The 21,058-nt window shown below is 45.4% G+C and overlaps 2 protein-coding genes across 2 annotated transcripts in view; both read left to right on the forward strand.

The window, feature by feature from the left end:
- Nucleotides 1-11,036, forward strand: part of LOC114354398 (laminin subunit alpha-1-like) — a 48,205-nt gene extending 37,169 nt beyond the window's left edge. The window contains exons 4-16 of the mRNA XM_028306769.1: nt 2,016-2,297; nt 2,770-2,937; nt 3,510-3,674; nt 4,252-4,357; nt 4,590-4,789; nt 5,614-5,751; nt 6,642-6,801; nt 7,924-7,928; nt 8,391-8,638; nt 9,175-9,342; nt 9,851-10,015; nt 10,493-10,598; nt 10,833-11,036. Coding sequence (XP_028162570.1) covers nt 2,016-2,297; nt 2,770-2,937; nt 3,510-3,674; nt 4,252-4,357; nt 4,590-4,789; nt 5,614-5,751; nt 6,642-6,801; nt 7,924-7,928; nt 8,391-8,638; nt 9,175-9,342; nt 9,851-10,015; nt 10,493-10,598; nt 10,833-11,036 — 2,115 coding nt within the window. The remainder of the gene's footprint in view (nt 1-2,015; nt 2,298-2,769; nt 2,938-3,509; nt 3,675-4,251; nt 4,358-4,589; nt 4,790-5,613; nt 5,752-6,641; nt 6,802-7,923; nt 7,929-8,390; nt 8,639-9,174; nt 9,343-9,850; nt 10,016-10,492; nt 10,599-10,832) is intronic.
- Nucleotides 11,037-11,579: 543 nt separating this feature from the next.
- LOC114354400 (laminin subunit alpha-1-like) overlaps nt 11,580-21,058 on the forward strand; it is a 108,049-nt gene continuing 98,570 nt past the window's right edge. Inside the window, exons 1-8 of the mRNA XM_028306770.1 lie at nt 11,580-11,710; nt 12,572-12,679; nt 13,761-13,923; nt 14,648-14,844; nt 15,759-15,960; nt 16,367-16,455; nt 16,789-16,928; nt 20,817-20,964. Of these exons, the coding sequence (XP_028162571.1) occupies nt 12,584-12,679; nt 13,761-13,923; nt 14,648-14,844; nt 15,759-15,960; nt 16,367-16,455; nt 16,789-16,928; nt 20,817-20,964 (1,035 nt within the window). The 5' untranslated portion in view covers nt 11,580-11,710; nt 12,572-12,583. The remainder of the gene's footprint in view (nt 11,711-12,571; nt 12,680-13,760; nt 13,924-14,647; nt 14,845-15,758; nt 15,961-16,366; nt 16,456-16,788; nt 16,929-20,816; nt 20,965-21,058) is intronic.

A 21,058-nucleotide genomic window follows, 5' to 3' on the forward strand; every position in this document is an offset into this window, starting at 1 on the left:
AACTATTCGAGAACCTCTCGTCTACTACTCCAATAACAATGTTACACGATAGTTTTGTAAACAGCCGTCCATGTTGGTACCTAATTGAACAGGAGTGCATGGTCGCGGCCAAAAGCAGCGCTCGCAAGAAGCGGCGCAGCGCACGATGCGATCTGCGCCATGTATGGCGCGCCTAACGAGCCGTGCCAGGGCTGCTGCTGATGCAGTTAGGCCCTTTTCACACGTCCCGGTTGCCCGGTATCCGGTGGTGAAGAGTGTACGGGCATGGTACGTAGCTTTCACATGTTCCGGCGTAATTAATCCGGCATGCCCATACACTTCACCACCGGATCACACGACCCGGCGCCGGTTAGCCGGCAACCGGGACGTGTGGAAAGGGCCTTAAGGTGTATTCACAGTTCTAGGTACCGGGTGATATTTGTATAAGACTCCGGAGAGGCGGGCTCCTTACCTCTTTTTACTTTATTGAAATTTTAAATTTCAAAGTTACTGAAACGACGTAAACTATTGTCTATGGTGTTCCAAAAAGTAGATCATAGACCTGGAGGTTTAAAACTTGCTGCTACGAAGTATCCAGCTACGTTGTTGTTGGTCGTAGTCAAGCAGCGCCAAAAGAACACGCTCCTCCGATTTCTTACATTCAGACACTGCTGTACCTTACATATGAAGTTACTAATCCTCATCATCAGCAATTGCTGTACGGAAGCCAAGGAGCGCCGAATAACACATATTTATTTCATCCAGCCACTGCCAGTTATTTAGCTAGGTTTATTGAGCTGGGGGGCATCCTACACTACATTTCTGAGATTTAGTCGGTTCCGCTTTTCTTCGGTTCTCCAACATGGAGACCATTCAGTAGCTGTCACATTTTTGTGACCGTGAACGCCACAATAGAAATAAATGTTTAAAAAGGTCAACCCTGAACGCAAGTTCAGTCATATCCTCAGGCTCAGACCTTATTTGACTTTTACCATATCTCCGGCGTAACAACCCTACTGGCCAGCACGCGAACCATCCGCGCGGGCGCAGTTTTTGCCCCACCGGGAATGGACGCTGACGATTTGAAATATGTTAGGTCGTTATCGCGCGCAGCCTTGTTGTTTGTTAGCGTGCGCCCGCGCTGGTACGGACAAATTAGCGATTTTAGGATACATACAAAACAGCAGGCGAGAAGTTTGATTTATCAGCGCTGAATAGCACTGTGCTTAACGAATGTCACACCTTTCTTGTTGCAGTCTGGGTATATGCTATTTTTAACATGCTCTGGGGATGGATGTTTTTCGATTTCTTAGTTCCTTTTTAGGATAAATGATGGTCTTGCTCTGCTCAGAAACCAAGTAAACAAATGAATGAGTTTACTAACCGACAGATATTCAAATTGTATCTCTATGTATGATTACATTATTGTAAGGTGATTCATCGTTGATCAAACGTGTAAACTTTCATCAATATTATCTACGATAGATTATTTTGTGAGATAAAATATGTACTATCAGCGTGAAAGTAAATGTCAAGGACCTGAAAATGTCAAGTTACGTAGGAAAATTATTCGTTTTGTTTGAGATGCTGATAATACTCTCTGATCATAGGGCTTTTTACCTCATTGTAGGCTCTCTCAATTATTTTACTAGGCAGACGAACGAGCTAAGGATTTAATTTTAGTGAATCAATAACGAACGATTCATCATCATCATCATCATCATTTCAGCCACAGGACGTCCACTGCTGAACATAGGCCTCCCCCAATGACTTCCACATCGCACGGTTGGTAGCGGCCTGCATCCAGCGCCTTCCCGCTTTATCTTTATCAGGTCGTCGGTCCACCTTGTGGGTGGACGTCCCACGCTGCGTTTTCCGGCCTGGCCTCCAATCCAGAACCTTGCTGCCCCATCGGCCGTCAGTTCTGCGTACTATGTGCCCTGCCCACTGCCATTTCAGCTTGCTGATCCGTCGGGCTATGTCATACGAACTATACGAACGATTAATGGATCTAATTTCCATTTTCCCTTTTTCAGAAAATGGAGCTCCTCCACGTCATCATCAAAGCGGGTCCCTCCCCCCGCCCCCTTGCGTGGTCCCTTGAGGTTTCCCCCTCGGAGACCAACGAGGACTGGCGCCTGGTCCGCGCCTTCGGGGACCGGGACCACTGCCGGAAGCTTTGGGACCTCAGACCAGAGAGACGAAGACGGAAAGCCAGGGGCACCAAGTGGAAAAGAGCGGCCAAGAGGATCAACCGAGCTGATAAGCCAGCCTGCTCCACACAGTTTGTGAGTCAGAAGCCACTCGAGAGTGGGGAGGTGGGTTGATGATTAGTTGTTAGTTTTATACGTGAATTAGAAAATCAATATTGCATCTGTATGACTCACAGTCATTGATATTGTTGATAAATCTTTCTCAATCAATGAGTCACCAATAGCAATCATTCAATTTCGTTTGATAAAATACGAGTATGTTGATGATTTGTTACTTTGTAAGGCTCTTTCACGTTTGACTGAGTTTTAATTTTTGAGTTTTTTTATCATATCGGATTCATAGGCTTACCAGTAATACTACTCCTTGGCTGTGCGCATGACTTACCAATGAAGCTAAAATTTGAGCGACATTATAGCCGACGGTGCAAAAGGTGTCGGATTGGCCGACTCGAGAGCCGAGGAACACTGCTTCGGATCCTTGGGGAAGACCTTTGTCCAGCTGTGGACAAGGGGTTAACAGGATTTCAAACTCTCCTTTTCAAAAGTTACAATTTGACACTAGATCCCCTGTTCGCAGATGCACGTGGGCCTAGGCGAGGGCGTGGCGGCGCGGCGCGTGCGCGTGTCATTCCGCGCTGCGCACGCGGCGTCCGCGCGCCAGCAGTACTATACTGTGCGCGCGCTTACGCTGGCTGCGCGTTGTTTATGCCACGGGCACGCCGCGCACTGCAATGTTAATCATGAGGTTCGATATTTTTTCCTTATTTTTACATTATTTTATAATTCATTTATCCTTAGAGTGAAAACCTCAGGAACGCAGTTTTTCTCATATTTATGCATTTTGATCAATCTTACAGAATATAGGTTTAAGGTAGGTAAAAGTTCTGGATATAAAAGCGGGTTAAAAATTACTTTTTTTCATACTTAAAAGGTTTTCACTCTAAGGCGTCGTTATGAACTCCGTCGGGTTAGTGGGTAGGCCCTGCGTTTTTTAATGAGTAGCCACGGGGAGAGCCCAATCCATAAAACCCAATCATCACCATCGTCGTCCTCATCGGTCAGTGGGCATACCTACTGGCAAAGAATTTCCCGGCGTAAAAAAGGTTAAACTGGTTAATACTCGTATAAGATAGCCCTCATATGGTTCAAGCGCTCCCCAGTTGACACCACTGCCAAAGCCACTTGAGGCACACATTACAGGCTTGACCATAATCGCCTGCAGCGCCAAATAGTTACGCGCCCTCATTTATAAGGAAAGGCTTTCAAGCTGTCTTTCCTTGAGTCATTTAAGTATTACCACGTTATTAATTATTTCAGGGGGCCAAATGCGACTGCGAGCACGACACGTGCGGCAACCACTGCCAGCGCTGCTGCTCGGGCGGCGCGTGGAGACCGCACGCGGCGTGCGCTGCGGGCTGCGCGTGTGGCGAGCGCGGCGCGTGCGTCGACGACGCCGGCGACTTGCTGTGCGTCAACTGCACGGTGAGTTAGAGTCTTGTAATAGGGTCTTGTTGAACAGTTCCATCACTGAAGCATCACTTTCAAACCCTTGAAAAGGAGGCTGACAATAGTGACTGATGCCCGTTTTCACCATCAATCCCTAATTTTTGAGTGACCCCTATAAAAACAAAATTCCTGTTACGTGTTACCATAAGGGGTCACTTAAAAATTAAGGATTGATGGTGAAAACGGGCATGAGTTTCTTGCGCTACTTCTTCTCAGCACTGGCCCATTTATTGTCCCGAAGCAGTGGTAGGGTTAATACTGACTGGGACGTGCAAAAGTGCTTTTTAAAAGCGTATTAGCAAAAATAAATGAGTTTAATGAGTTTTTACAGAAAGTAAAGGGTTTCTGCTGAAGTGGTTTACTGACAGCAAAACTCACTGCCAATGGGGCTCATCGCTTGATGAATTTACTTGAAATACGAGTAGAGCTCACTGACAGCAAGGATCAGCTATAACTAGTGAAACAACGTGCAGTATGCCAGTGTTCTTAGTGCCAGCCGATACGTTATCACGTCGTGGTAGAATTAATACAGTGTTTTGTGTATGTTTGTTAGGAAAACCGAGCTGGACCACTGTGTGACCGCTGCCTGCCCGGTTTCTACAATATCTTGCCTGATGGACCTTGTTTGCCTTGTGACTGCGATCCTGAAGGCTCTGATGGTGAGTACCATTACCTATATTAAGTACTTAGTCATGGGTAGATAACGCTAAAATGATCCAACATAAAATATAGCTATTCCAAGCAGTACTTTACATAATATTATTTGCGAGATACATTGTAAAACCTGAGGAGTCTAAAAGGGGTTTGTCTTCTAAGAACATGTTGCTTTGTTGTCACTTCAATTACTTTTTTCCATCTGCCCACAAATAATATTTTGTCTCAACTTTCCAGGGACATGCACCTGGGACCGTAAACACTTGCGACCAACCTGCGCGTGCCACGAAGGCTTCGCGGGTGCTTCGTGCGACTCGTACGAGGACCCGACGGCTGTCTTCCCTGCGTGCCAGGAACCACCCGCCCCGGTGTGCAAGTGCGATCCCAGGGGGATTGTGGACCCTAGTCGCGTCTGTGACGATGTCTGCGAGTGCAAGGTATGAAACTTTCAAAACTATTATTACTATCCATTTACTGGGCTTTACTCAGTTTATCCTGGAAATGAAACAGAGTAAAACTAAGTACTTTTTTTTAATAGTTTTATGATATCATAAAAACATTTTGGAGAAGTTTTTTTAAATAAAATAATATATTATGACAGCTGCTCAACAGATTCCCTACAACGGGTCGGGCTTTCATAAGCAATTTCTAATGTAATTTTTCTGAACTTTCGTATAGGTAACTCGTAACACTGCGAAATAGCACATTTACAACCATACACGATGCCACAGTATGTAGCTTGATTTTTTTTTAAATAATAATAAATAAATAATAAATATCCTTGGACATTTTTACACTGCGCCGCTAGTCCCAAACTAAGCAAAGCTTGTACTATGGGTACTAGACAACGGATATAAACATACTTAAATACTTTTTTTTTTTTGTAAATACATACATATTATACATAGAAACACCCAGACCCGTCACAGAAATTAAAATTCATCATTTCAATTTCTGCCCGACCGGGAATCGAACCCGGGACCTCTCGGCATAGTAGTCCGTTATGAACCACTACACCAAACGGCCGACTTTTATGCATGACAAGGCAGGTATTTGACCACAATCGCACCTGCTGTTGTCTTTACCAATAAGTTTGTCATCGTAATTTCACCCAAAGGACGTCAACTGCTGGACAAAGGTCTCTCCCAAGGATTTCCAGAACGATCGGACCTATGAGTTTGTTACCAAATAAAAGTTTTTGTATGTATTCCGTTAGAAACCATTTTGAGTATCGTTTATATTACCCCTTCTGTCTCCCCAGTCGAACGTGGTGGGCGAGCATTGCGACGCGTGCGCGGCGGGACACTTCTGGGCGGGCCCGCGCTGCGCGCCCTGCTACTGCGCGCACGTGGCTGATGCCTGTGCGCCTGCGCATGATACGGCGGACCCGCCGAGAGATGTGAGTTTGGTTTGATACTTTTTTAAATATAAATATGATCCCGTTGACCCCCCTCATACTAAGTGTTGGGAAGCCAACAACGCACGGGAGGAGACGTGCGGGCGGCGTACGATGACTAACAACGCCTCGGGACCCACAGCGTCATCATTGGCAGCGCTCGGCTCATACACTCGCCTTGGGTTACCATTGTCGACGCACGATTACCGCGTAGTCGTAGATAATTTATTGTAATTAGGCTGGCGAGAATTACAGCACCTATTTTTATACAGTCCGCTATTTTATTTAAATACTAATATTCGTTAGGACCCTAAAAGTAAGGATGTTTTTAATATCGTTCTTAAGTTTTGGGCCGACACTGTATAGGTTTGTTGTCGACACGACAAGACGAAGAATATCGTGCGGATATAAAATCACGCACGGTATTGCCCCACGTTCCCCGACCCCCCGCGTGCGTATTCCACTTGTGTGAAAGTGGCAAGTATGAAATCCTCACGTATTAAAACAGCCTAAGCTCAATAACAATATGCTTATGAAATACGAGTAAATGGGTTCACCACAGTAATCCAGTGGTTGCGGGATTCGAACCAGTGTTACTCGGATCTCGGGTAGCTAGTCCGACTTGCACCATTTGGCTATGGTCGATACAGTTTATTTTCACGACATAGCTCGCCTGAATCTTGGTTTGTCAATTAACAATTTATTGAGGATCATGAATTTTCATTTCACAATCGGATCAAAACTGATATTGACATATTGGTTAATAAATGAATTTCAGATAAACTTATTTAATCATATTATCAAATTGTGATTCATAGTAACAGTACCTATTAAAATGAGTCACATTTACATATCACCTGTAATTATCAGGGCGTGAAAACTTTTGTTTACAGGTCATCCTGCCCATGGGAGAAGCTTGGCTGATCAGCGACATTATGGCTAACGAAACCTTGGAACCTTCCATTGATGATCATGGAAAACCCTTTCTCATTAGTTACGAGGTAAGAAGTTGCCTTTTTATCGGTAGTTTTGCACAATTGCATCTGAGAGCTGGTATCTCAGGGACTTTCTGCTCACCAGGGAATTGGTGACTGTCCTAACCTCATATCCTGGGTACTACAGGAGCGGTGGCAAACAATCACTGCTCCCCATTTAGCCGCGGTCAATAATGAACTTAAATAAAACGGACCGGTATTCACGCCCGTNTATGGGCATGGTACGTAGCTTTCACATGTTCCGGCGTAATTAATCCGGCATGCCCATACACTTCACCACCGGATACCCGGCGCCGGTTAGCCGGCAACCGGGACGTGTGAAAAGGGCCTTAAGGTGTATTCACAGTTCTAGATACCGGGTGATATTTGTTTAAGACTCCGGAGAGGCTGGCTCCTTACCTCTTTTTACTTTATTGAAATTTTAAATTTCAAAGTTACTGAAACGACGTAAACTATTGTCCATGGTGGTCCAAAAAAGTAGAACCAGTCCTCCGGACCTGGAGGTTTAAAACTTGCTGATACAAAGTATCAAGCTACGTTGTTGTTGGTCGTAGTCAAGTCAGCACCAAAAGAACATGCTCTCCAATTTTTTTGCATTCAGACACTGCTGTACCTTACATATGAAGTTACTAATCCTCATCATCAGCAATTGCTGTACGGAAGCCAAGGAGCGCCGAATAACACATATTTATTTCATCTAGCCATGCCAATTAGGTTTTTGAGTTAGGGCGTCCTATACAACCTTCTCTGAGATTTAGTCCGGTCCGCTTTTCGTCGGTTCTCTTATAAGGAGACCGTTCTGTAGCTGACACATTTTTGTGACCGTGAACGCCTCAATAGAAATCAATGTTTGAAAGGGTCACCCCTGAACGCAAGTTCAGTCTATCCTCCGGCTCAGACCTTATTTGACTTTTACCATATCTCCGGCGTAACAACCCTACTGGCCAGCACGCGAACCATCCGCGCGGGCGCAGTTTTTGCCCCACCGGGAATGGACGCTGACGATTTGAAATATGTTAGGTCGTTATCGCGCGCAGCCTTGTTGTTTGTTAGCGTGCGCCCGCGCTGGTACGGACAAATTAGCGATTTTAGGATACATACAAAACAGCAGGCGAGAAGTTTGATTTATCAGCGCTGAATAGCGCTGTGCTTAACGAATGTCACACCTTTCTTGTTGCAGCCTGGGTATTGCTATTTTTAACTTGCTCTAGGGATGGATGTTTTTCGATTTCTTAGTTCCTAAAAATAAATGAAGGTCTTGCTCTGTTCAGAAACCAAGTAAATAAATGAATGAGTTAACTAACCGATAGATATTCAAATTGTATCTCTATGATTACATTTTTGTAAGGTGATTCATCGTTGATCAAACGTGTAAACTTTCATCAATATTATCTACGATAGATTATTTTTGTGAGATAAAATATGTACTATCAGCGTGAAAGTAAATGTCAAGGGCCTGAAAATGTCAAGTTACGTAGGAAAATTATTCTTTTTGTTTGAGATGCTGATAATACTCTCTGATAGGGCTTTTTACCGTTTTTTTGTAGCCTCTCAATTATTTTACTAGGCAGACGAACGAGCTAAAGATGAACTTTTAGTGAATCAATACCGAACAATTAGATCTAATTTCCATTTTCCCTTTTTCAGAAAATGGAGCTCCTCCACGTCATCATCAAAGCGGGTCCCTCCCCCCGCCCCCTCGCGTGGTCCCTCGAGGTGTCTCCCTCCGTGACCAACGAAGACTGGCGCCTGGTCCGCGCCTTCGGGGACCGGGACCACTGCCGGAAGCTTTGGGACCTCAGGCCAGAGAGACGAAGACGAAAAGCCAGAGGCACCAAGTGGAAAAGAGCGGCCAAGAGGATCAACCGAGCTGATAAGCCAGCCTGCTCCACGCAGTTCGTGAGTCAGAAGCCGCTCGAGAGTGGGGAGGTGGGTTGATGATAAGTTGTTAGTTTTATACGTTAATGTATTAGAAAATCAATATTGCATCTGTATGACTCACAATCATAGATATTGTTGATAAATCTTTCTCAATCAATGAGTCACCAAATAAATAGCAATCATTCAATTTCGTTTGATAAAATACGAGTATGTTGATGATTTGTTACTTTGTTAGGCTCTTTTACGTTATGCTAAGTTTTGTTTTTTGAGTTTTTTCATCATATCGGATCCATAGGTTCACCAGTAATACCACTCCTTGGCAGTGCGCTTAAGAAGATGTAGTAGCACATGACTTACCAATGAAGCTTAAATTTGAGCGACATTATAGCCGGACGGTGCAGAAGGTGTCGGACTGGCCGACCCGATAGCCGTGGAACACTGCTTCGGATCCTTGGGGAAGACCTTTGTCCAGCTGTGGACAAGGGGTTAACAGGATTTCAAATTCTCCTTTTCAAAAGTTACAATTTGACACTAGATCCCCTGTTCGCAGATGCATGTGGGCCTGGGCGAGGGAGTGGCGGCGCGGCGCGTGCGCGTGTCATTCCGCGCTGCGCACGCGGCGTCCGCGCGCCAGCAGTACTACACTGTGCGCGCGCTCACGCTGGCTGCGCGTTGTTTATGCCACGGGCATGCTGCGCACTGCAATGTTAATCATGAGGTTCGTGGCTTTTATTCCTAAAGTAAACAAGTTCATTTATTTTGTCGGTTATTTAATGACACAATATCTTTCAATGCTAAAAATACTAAGGCTGAGTTGCTCTACCTAACTTTGACCGTACCTTTGACGATAACCGGTGTTTATTGTATGGAGTTTGACAGATTTTCGACGTCTGTTAAAGTAAAAATAAGATGGTGCAACCCAGCCTAAATCCGTAAACAAACTAAAGTCACGGACATAGCTCGACGTATTAGCAAGCTGAACTAAAGTGGCAATAGGCAGGGCATGCAGAATTACTGGCAGTTAAATATTCTGGAATGGAGAGACTACGTACTAGCAAGCGCAGTGTGTGACGTCTCTCTCTCGCCCACCCTCAGGTGGACAGATGGCCTACAGTGGTGGACAGATAAAGGTTGCAGGAAGGCGCTGGTCATGAATGAATTGCAGAGGTCCTGTTCCGGTAAAGGTCCTTGCCTGAGTATTATAATATCTTTATTTATTCTTTCAGGGGGCCAAATGCGACTGCGAGCACGACACGTGCGGCAACCACTGCCAGCGCTGCTGCTCGGGCGGCGCGTGGAAACCGCACGCAGCGTGCGCGGCGGGCTGCGCGTGCGGCGAGCGCGGCGCGTGCGTCGACGACGCCGGCGACTTGCTGTGCGTCAACTGCACGGTGAGTTGGGGTTTACGGGACTATTTCGACCTCTCGTTCCCACCACTGCAACTCCTGTGTAGCCAGGATCTACAGGTTGACCGCCATAAAAACCCAACCAATGAAGGTCGAGTTTGTCACGGGGGAAAGTTAAACTGTCATTGGACCCGCAACGAAATTAATAAGAAGAACATAGGAGGAGTTCAGAATTAAGGTTCGACTTCCCTCCATTGCAAAGCGGAGTGAGTCCTTGAGTGAGCGGTGTGTTGGGGTTGTTTACGTAATCGAATCAGAAATGAGGAGATCCGTAAACGAACTAAAGTCGCTGACGTAGCCCGACGAAGCAAGTAAGTGGCTATCGCCAGGGCACATAGTACGCAGAACTGACGGCCGATGAGGCAGCAAGGTTTTGGAGTGGAGGCTATTGCATTATAGCAGGATTATTATTGGCAGCAGTGCTACAGTTACTATAGATAGCCCTTTTGTGGTTGCTTCTAGGAAAACCGAGCTGGACCACTGTGCGACCGATGCCTGCCCGGTTTCTACAATATCTTGCCTGATGGACCTTGCCTGCCTTGTGACTGCGACCCTGAAGGCTCTGATGGTGAGTACCATTACCTATATTACTTAGTCATGGGTAGATAACGCTAAAATGATCCAACGTAAAATATAGGTAAGTATCCTAAGCAGTACTTTACATAATAATATTTGCGAGATACATTGTAAAACCTGAGAAAGGGTAACCTAAAAGAGTTTTGTCTTCTAAGAACATGATGATTTTTCACTCAAATTACTCTCTTCCATATGCCTACAAAGATATTTTGTCTTAATTTTCCAGGGACATGCACCTGGGACCGTAAACACTTGCGACCAACCTGCAGGTGCCACGAAGGCTTCGCGGGTGCTTCGTGCGACTCGTGCGAGGACCCGACGGCCATCTTCCCTGCGTGTCAGGAGCCACCCGCCCCGGTGTGCAAGTGCGACCCGAGGGGGATTGTGGACCCTAGTCGCGTCTGTGATGATGTCTGCGAATGTAAGGTGAGGACTGAAACTACTAACTACCCATCTGTCTTTCATTTTAAATTATCCTGACTTGGATTTAATCTACTTTGGGAGTAGGACGGATTACTACATTATTTTTTCGATGAAGAAATAGTACTGATTTTATCAATTTCACGAGTCACTTTATTCTCTGAACTATTGTATGGACGACGAGTTGACGCAGCAGCAGATGCTTTGCAACTAAAATTTTGTCCAATGTGCCGACGACTTTATTTATCCCTATGTTTAATAAATTAGTGTCTCAAGTCTCTAGAAGGCTGATTTAACCACTTCGTGGGTTGATGACTTATGGTTTACCAATTATCAGCAAATCCGAGACTATAATCTGGGCCTTTTCAAGGCGAGAGTGAATAGGCACTTACAGGGCAGATATGTACCATCCTAGACTGCATCCCACTTAACATTAGGTGTGATTGTGGTCAAATACCTGCCTTGTTATGCATAAAAAATAATACTGGGGGTACCAGGGTTGTGTCGGCAAACATTTACCTTCTATTGCTATATCCCTTTCTCCAGGCGAACGTGGTGGGCGAGCGTTGTGACGCGTGCGCAGCGGGGCACTTCTGGGCGGGCCCGCGCTGCGCGCCTTGCTACTGCGCGCACGTAGCTGATGCCTGTGCGCCTGCGCATGATACGGCGGACCCGCCGAGAGATGTGAGTTCTGTTTGATACTTTTTTAAATAGAAACATGATCCCTCATACTAAGGGTGTTTGGGTCTATAAGTTTTGGGCCGACTCTGTATGGGTTTGTTGTCGTTACGACAAGAAGGAGATACCTACTTATCGTGCGGATTTATAATCACGCACGGTACTGCCCCGCGTTCCCCGACCCCCCGCGTGCGTATTCCACTTGTGTGAAAGTGGCAATGATGAAATCCTCACGTATTAAAACAGCCTAAGCTCAATAACAATATGCTTATGAAATACGAGTAAATGGGTTCACCACAGTAATCCAGTGGTAGCGGGATTCGAACCAGTGTTACTCGGATTTCGGATAGCCAGTCCGACTTTTGCACCGTTTGGCTATGGTGCATATGAGCTTTGCTCATGCGGCCCGCTTATGAGCAAAAGAAGTATCCATCTCGGGCGACACATCATGCACCCGGATGAGATAGCAGATATCAGGCTCCATAGAATCTGGAAATTTATAGACTCAACGGGACTAAGCAGTGAACTCTAAAGACAAGGGCTGCCACAATAGATCAAACCTGGTCGAGCTGGCGCAAATGAAGGCCCAAAACCAATAATAATAATAATAATAATGGTGCATATAGTTTATTTCCACGACATAGCTCGCCTGAATCTTGGTTTGTCAATTAACAATTTATTCAGGATCATGAATTTTCATTTCACAATCGGATCGTAACTGATATTGACATATTGGTTAATAAATGAATTTCAGATAAACTTATTTAATCATATTATCAATGTGATTCATAGTAATAGTACCTATTAAAATGAGTCACAATTACATATCACCTGTAATTATCAGGGCGTGAAAACTTTTGTTTACAGGTCATCCTGCCCATGGGAGAAGCTTGGCTGATCAGCGACATTATGGCAAACGAAACCTTGGAACCTTCCATTGATGATCATGGAAAACCCTTTCTCATTAGTTACGAGGTAAGAAGTTGCCTTTTTATCGGTAGTTTTGCACAGTTGCATCTGAGAGCTACTATCTTAGGGACTCTCTGCTTACTAGCTAATTGCAACTGTCCTAACCTCATATCCTGGGTACAGGAGCGGTGGCTAACAATCACTGCTCCCCATTTAGCCGCGGTCAATAATGAACTTAAATAAAACGGACCGGTATTTACGCCCGTATTCACAAACATTATTAAGTACTAGCGGCCGCCCGCGACTTCGTACGCGTGGATCCCGTTTTACCCCCTTCATCTATCTTACGCGGTTTAGATTTTTTCATACAAATGTTTTTTCCCGCTAACTCCCGTTCCCGTGGGAATTTTGCAATATCCTCTTGTAACTAAGCTTTGAGTTTACTAAGGTACCTGCATGCCAAATTTCAAGCGTCTAACTTAAGCGGTTTAGATTTTTCATACAAATGTTTTTTCCCGCTAACTCCCGGTCCCGTGGGAATTTTGCAATATCCTGTTGTAACTAAGCTTTAAGTTTACTAAGGTACCTGCATGCCAAATTTCAAGCGTCTAACTTAAGCAATTTAGATTTTTCATACAAAAGGATTTTCCCGCTAATTCCCGTGCCCGTGGGAATTCCTAAGTATCCTATAACCTGCCCAGGAGTACGAAGAATAATTGTACTAAGTTTCGTTAAAATCCTTCAAGTAGTTTTTGTTTCTATAAGGAACATACAGACAGACAGACGGACAGACAGACAGACAGACAAAAAATTTACTGATTGCATTTTTGGCATCAGTATCGATCACTAATCACCCCCTGATAGTTATTTTGAAAATATATTTCATGTACAGAATTGACCTCTCTACAGATTTATTATAAGTATAGATGAGGTCTCACAGTGCGCGTGGACGTTCAGGGTGACACACGAACCAATCACAATTCTATTCAACGTTGTGCGTTCGATTTTCTGCTTCACTTCAGCATGCATCGTTTGTGAATACGGGCGTTAATCAGGAAAACCGGTCACTATACCAATACATCTGGCACTGATTGAAGCCTAAAAAATCATAACTTACTACTTTTACAAAATCTCTTTTTATTTTCAGGTAGAAGGCTGGGAGCTATACTACTGGATTACACAGTCGTGGGGCGGGGAACAACTCTCGTCGTATGGGGCGGAGCTTCGCGCCACTATGTTCTGGGGGGTGGTGCGGGGCGACACGGGGGGAAACCCCACCGTTGGGCCTGACGTCATACTTATAGCTGCTGGTAAGTTAGTAAAGAAGGATACCTACTTAGGTTAGGATTAAAAAAAAATATGGTGGTAAAAGTTGGCGCCCAACATGGTGTTCTGACTGACTGGCCTCGATGTTTCGGCAAAGGTAGCAGATCATTATCTATCAGAACGTGCCATGAATACAAAGATGTTTCTTCAGTTGTGAATTAAAAAAATGGTGGTAGAAGTTGGCGCCCAACGTGGTGTTCTGACTGACTGGCCTCGATGTTTCGGCAAAGGTAGCAGATCATTATCTATCAGAACGTGCCATTAATACAAAGATGTTTCTTCAGTTGGGAATTTTAAAAAAATGGTGGTAGAAGTTGGCGCCCAACGTAGTGTTCTGACTGACTGGTCTCGATGTTTCGACAAAGGTAACAGATCATTATCTATCAGAACGTGCCATGAATACAAAGATGTTTGAGTTTCAAAGAACATGCAGTGATGAACTTTACGCCTACTCATTGTAATTATAATGTTGTCGGACAAATTGAAATGGTTTAAAGATCTTTTACTAGAGACTTACCCTACACCATTGAAAGACACACAAAAATAAAACTATCAATGTAACAGATATCTGTTGGACAGACTAAAAACATAATACTTAATTTGGCGCCCAACGTAGTGCTAGATTCTAAGTTTTAATTTTAATATTTTATACAAGTAATTTAAGTGTATGATTTGCACAACTCCTAATTTATAATGACTTTTTTACAGATGGTACAAAACTAGCGTTCGCAAACACCAGTCACGAGCAGCCGGGGCAGGTGGAGATAGTGGCGCCTCTAGTGGAGGGCCACTGGTACTCCTTCGAGGAGGCCTCGGAGCCTGCTACTAGGGTGCAGCTCATGGACGTGCTCATGGACTTGAAGGCTGTCATGCTGAGGGCGCACTTCCACTTCGACCAGGACGAGGTGAGGTCTCACCAAGTTTCATTTATAACCACGATAGCCGAACGGTGAATGCCACAATAGCCGAACGGTGAATGCCACGATAGCCGAACGGTGAATGGGTCGGACTGGCCGACTCGAGATCCGAGGAACGCGGGTTCGAATCCCACCGCCGCTCGACTATTGTGGTGAGCCCACTCGTAACACCAGCTTTTTTAGCTTACCACAAGGGGCTAACCGGACTATTAGTAATTTGCGCAATACACATTTCTAATAATCTTTAAAAAAAATGTGGGCACGAGTCGCGGCAGCCGGGGCAGATGGAGATAGTGGCGCCCCTGGTGGAAGGCCACTGGTACTCCTTCGAGGAGGCCTCGGAGCCTGCTACTAGGGTGCAGCTTATGGACGTGCTCATGGACTTGAAGGCTGTCATGCTGAGGGCGCACTTCCACTTTGACCAAGACGAGGTGGGAAAATGATGTCTTCCATCAGAGATGGTTAACAAAAATTTTCAATGGCCTTTTATGTACCTAAGGTTCAAAATGTATTGAAATAATTCGATAGGCAATATGGTATTCTGTAAATCTGAACAACTTGACTCACAAGTTATTTAGGTAGATCTGTTACGATTAAAAAAAATAGTGAAGAAAATAATTGTACAAGCAATTTCTTTCTGTTCGTGAGACTAATTTTTAAGTGACCCCTATGAAAACAAAATTCATATTATGTTCTACCATAGGGGTCACTTATAAATTAGGGATTGATGGTGAAAACGGGCGGAACCGTCGTACACGCTAATATTTTTATTCCAACGCCTATGTCAGTTAGTAAAGCAATTTCGAAGACCTTTAAACACCAAACTCCTACACGTATAAGTACTTGCTCGTGCGTGCACAGATCTTCTTTGTGGGAGAATTAAAACGATTGCTCCGTTCCAGGTCCGCCTCGAAGGCGCAGAAATCCGCGGCAGTTCATCTGTAGACATAGCACGCGAGACGTGCGCGTGCCCGGCGGGCTACGGCGGCGCGTGGTGCGCGCGCTGCGCCTGGGGCCACGTGCGTGTGCAGCGCGCGCCGGCCGCGCGCCCGCGCATCGAGTGCGTGCCGTGCGCGTGCAACGGACACGCTACGTGCACTGAGGGTAATGGGGATGTNGAGATTTAGGTGTAAAGAACATTTATTTCTCATTAAGAATCTTACAGTCACTTACATGAGAAATTAACAAATGTTATGTAGGTAGGTAATTTACAAGTTGTCCAATAGCCAGAACAAGCAGATGTTCTTCTTTACCCTTTGATCAATAAAGCTTAGATGGATAGTCCTCATACTAGCACTTCGTCTAAATTGAGGCAAAAATCTTAGTCATCCACTTTTACCCTACGCCACCAGATATTTTCGACACATTAAAATGTCTCCCTAGCTCTATGGTCAGAGCAGTAGCCCTTCGTGTAAAAAAGATATTCTAAGGCATAGTGCAAAATCACTCTTGGAGATGCGCTTTAATTCGGGATGTATTTGCTATACAATTTGTCTTATTGTTTGTGCAGTGGATGGACCCTGTGGGGAATGTCAACACAACACTACCGGGCCACACTGCGAGCGATGTTTGCCAGGACATTACGGGAATCCGGTGCAGGTAAACAGAACTTCTTTACCATTCGATACAAAGACATATTATACAAAGACATAATTAGACACAAGAGCAAGAGAGACACTTTCGCGTCGCGCTACATTTTGGCATGTAGGATGTAAGCAAGGAATGCCATTGCTCGTCGCTGACTTAAGGTTCGGCCAAACCAACGCGATCTCACGCGATCAGCCGGCGTGCAGCGATGGCGATCAATGCATTTAAGTCTGGTCGCCATCGCTGCATGCCGGCTGATCGCGTGTGATCGTGTTGGTTTGGCCGAACCTTTAGAAAACCGCGCTATGTTTAGTAAATACATTAATTCATTTGTTTTGTTGTCAGGGCGCGTGCAAGCCGTGCGCTTGCCCGCTGTATGAGGCGTCCAACAACTTCAGCCCAAACTGCGCGCTGGCGGGAGCTTCTGGCGACGCCTTCGTCTGCACGCAGTGTCCTGACGGCTACACCGGCGACCACTGCGAACAGTAAGGACTATTCTTACTATGTAGCTATTTACAATAAAATGTATACCATGATACCGTGCTCGGGATATACGGTCAGGAAGGAAACTAACTCCCTAGTGAGCCTAGAGTCCCTATTCCCTAAGACACTAAGTCCCTAGAGCCCTAGCCCTGCCTAACAATAAATACTTAGACATAATAAGGTATGATAGGAAGGAAGCTGTGCCCAGGTCGTCCAGGGCAGCAGCGTTAGGACGGCAGGTAGCAGAATGTACGATCGTGCTCGTATAAGGACAAAATATGCGACATCAGGCCTCCCCAACCTGTCTAATCAGCGAGGGGAGTACAAGCCAAATCCTTCTCTTTTGCTCTGGTAAAAGAGAGAGTTGTCCTACTGCAGTAGAGAGTGAACAACCTGGTGTTATTACAGCTTCGACTTCTCTCCGTCTTCCAAGCCGGCCAGCGTTGGGATTGTAAGCCATGTCCTCCCATTTGTGTCTTATAGAATTAAGGAAATCGTGTTACTGCAGTGGAGACTGATCTGATGATGTTGTTACAGCTGTGACTTCGGCTACTGGGGCTCGCCCACGACTCCAGGCAGCAGCTGCCAACCGTGCGCGTGCGGCGGCGCGCCCTGCCACCCCGACACCGGGCTGTGTCTTACCTGCCCGCCGCATACAGAGGGAGCNTCTCGATGTTTCGACAAAGGTAACAGATCACTATCTATCAGAACGTGCCATGAATACAAAGATGTTTCTTCAGTTGGGAATTAAAAAAAAAATGGTGGTAGAAGTTGGCGCCCAATGTGGTGTTCTGACTGACTGGCCTCGATGTTTCGACAAAGGTAACAGACCATTATTTATCAGAACGTGCCATGAATACAAATATGTTTGAGTTTCAAAGAACACGCAGTGATGAACTTTACGCCAATCATTGTAATTATAATGTTCTCGGACAAATTGAAATGGTTTAAAGATCTTTTACTGGAGACTTACCCTACACTATTGAAAGACACACAAAAATAAAACTATCAATGTAACAGATATCCGCTGGACAGACTAAAAAACTTAATACTTAATTTGGCGCCCAACGTGGTGCTAGATTCTAGGACGTTATTTAATTTTAATATTTTTACAAATTTTAAATACAAGTGATACCACAGAATAATAAAAGTACTGTAATACCTAAAAGTGTCTGTTTTGTATAACTCCCAATTTATTACGACATTTTTACAGATGGTACAAAACTAGCGTTCGCCAACACCAGTCACGAGCAGCCGGGGCAGGTGGAGATCGTGGCGCCCCTGGTGGAAGGCCACTGGTACTCCTCCGAGGAGGCCTCGGAGCCTGCTACTAGGGTGCAGCTTATGGACGTGCTGATGGACTTGCAGGCTGTCATGCTGAGGGCGCACTTCCACTTTGACCAAGACGAGGTGGGAAAATGATGTCTTCCATCAGAGATGGTTAACAAAAATTTTCAATGGCCTTTTATGTACCTAAGGTTCAAAATGTATTGAAATAATTCGATAGGAAATATGGTATTCTGTAAATCTGAACAACTTGACTCACAAGTTATTTAGGTAGATCTGTTACGATTAAAAAAAATAGTGAAGAAAATAATTGTACAAGCAATTTCTTTCTGTTCGTGAGACTAATTTTTAAGTGACCCCTATGAAAACAAAATTCATATTATGTTCTACCATAGGGGTCACTTATAAATTAGGGATTGATGGTGAAAACGGGCGGAACCGTCGTACACGCTAATATTTTTATTCCAACGCCTATGTCAGTTAGTAAAGCAATTTCGAAGACCTTTAAACACCAAACTCCTACACGTATAAGTACTTGCTCGTGCGTGCACAGATCTTCTTTGTGGGAGAATTAAAACGATTGCTCCGTTCCAGGTCCGCCTCGAAGGCGCAGAAATCCGCGGCAGTTCATCTGTAGACATAGCACGCGAGACGTGCGCGTGCCCGGCGGGCTACGGCGGCGCGTGGTGCGCGCGCTGCGCCTGGGGCCACGTGCGTGTGCAGCGCGCGCCGGCCGCGCGCCCGCGCATCGAGTGCGTGCCGTGCGCGTGCAACGGACACGCTACGTGCACTGAGGGTAATGGGGATGTTTCCTGGGTCAAAAAGCAAGAGTTTTAATTAGTCCGTCAGTTAACTTATCAAAAAATACTCTACACGTATTTTTCACTTTTTCAAACTAATGAAAATTTAAAGAGATAAAGCGCGCCAAAGTTCATAAGAAGAGGCCCGTGACGTCAATGCGTGCATAAAAGTGCCGCACGTTGTGACGTCGTGCGGAACTTCAATGCACCATAACTATGTAATTATTTGTTAGATTGACAAAAAAAAAATATACGTGTCCAATATTTTTTGATATTAAACATTACGGACAAAAAAATTTTTTTAGGAAAGTAGCCTATTGGGATTTACCTTTTGATCAATAAAGCTTAGATGGATAGTCCTCATACTAGCGCTTCGTCTAAATTGAGGCAAAAATCTTATGTCATTCACTTTTACCCTACGCCACCAAATATTTTTGACACATTAAAATGTCTCCCTAGCTCTATGGTCAGAGCAGTAGCCCTTTGTGTAAAAAAGATATTCTGAGGCATAGTGCAAAATCACTCTTGGAGATGCGCTTTAATTCGGGCTGTATTTGCTATACAATTTATCTTATTGTTTGTGCAGTGGATGGACCTTGTGGGGAATGTCAACACAACACTACCGGGCCACACTGCGAGCGGTGCTTACCGGGACATTACGGCAATCCGGTGCAGGTAAACAGAACTTCTTTACCATTCGATACAAAGACATGGTTAAATACACAAGAGCAAGAAAGACACTTTCGCGTCGCGCTGCATTTAAGGTTCGGCCAAACCAACTCGATCACACGCGATCAGCCGGCGTGCAGCGATGGCGATCAATGCATTTAAGTCTGGTCGCCATCGCTGCACGCCGGCTGATCGCGTGTGATCGCGTTGGTTTGGCCGAACCTTTAGAAAACCGCGCTATGTTTAGTAAATAAATACATTAATTCATTTGTTTTTGTTGTCAGGGCGCGTGCAAACCGTGCGCTTGCCCGCTGTACGAGGCGTCCAACAACTTCAGCCCCAACTGCGCGCTGGCGGGCGCTTCTGGCGACGCCTTCGTCTGCACGCAGTGTCCTGACGGCTACACCGGCGATCACTGCGAACAGTAAGGACCCTTGTCAAATCCACTCATTACTCCGACAATTTCAGAGAGCCCTTTGAATCCTTCAGAGAACCCTTGAGAGAGGTCTTAGTCTGGTAGTGGAAGTGGAAATCGTTATTGCTGTGTGGTTCAGGCAGTTATAATCAGATCACCCCCACCCACTTGTCCCGTTTATGTCGAAAATGGCGACTAAGGGACTTTGTCAACTTGAATATTCCCCAACCCGTCTGGTCAGAGTGAGGAGTGTTGTCTTTCTTAACCCTTCCTTTGCTTCTAAGAACTATAGTTACTTTTAATGCTCATCAGCTGGCGCCACTGTAGAGTAAGGCTCTGGCACTTGCTGGTGGCTAAGAAAGTGGCGCCAGCTGGTGAGCGCTAAAACAGTAGGATGACTGATAGCTTTTTCACTAACCAGGATGACGCCCCATTGTATAGTAAACACTTTGTCACATGCTAGTGGTAGCTATTGAGCACGAAAACGATAGCCCTGTGGGCTGAGTGTGAGTTTACATCAAACGTATGAATACGTTGTGAGCGCGTTTAGAAAATGTATAAAAATTTTAGTTTTTAAACGTTTCCCGCTAGGGGCGCTGTACAATCCGTCATACATTTAATGTCATTTTTGACACGCTCACTAGTGAAACTCATACTAGGCCCTCTGGTTAAAACGGATCGGCCTCATGGAGTGGAAACTAAATGACCTGTTCTTACAGCTGTGACTTCGGCTACTGGGGCTCGCCCACCACTCCAGGCAGCAGCTGCCAACCGTGCGCGTGCGGCGGCGCGCCCTGCCACCCCGACACCGGGCTGTGTCTTACCTGCCCGCCGCATACAGAGGGAGCGCGATGCGACCAGTGCGAGGTACTTATTGACATGGCCCTGCAGCTGTGACGTCAGCTACTGGGGCTCGCCCACGACTCCAGGCAGCAGTTGCCAACGGTGCGCGTGCGGCGGC

This window comes from Ostrinia furnacalis, unplaced genomic scaffold (assembly GCF_004193835.3).
Source record: "Ostrinia furnacalis isolate ACB-3 unplaced genomic scaffold, ASM419383v2 OfSCF2049, whole genome shotgun sequence".
NCBI classification, from domain to species: domain Eukaryota; kingdom Metazoa; phylum Arthropoda; class Insecta; order Lepidoptera; family Crambidae; genus Ostrinia; species Ostrinia furnacalis.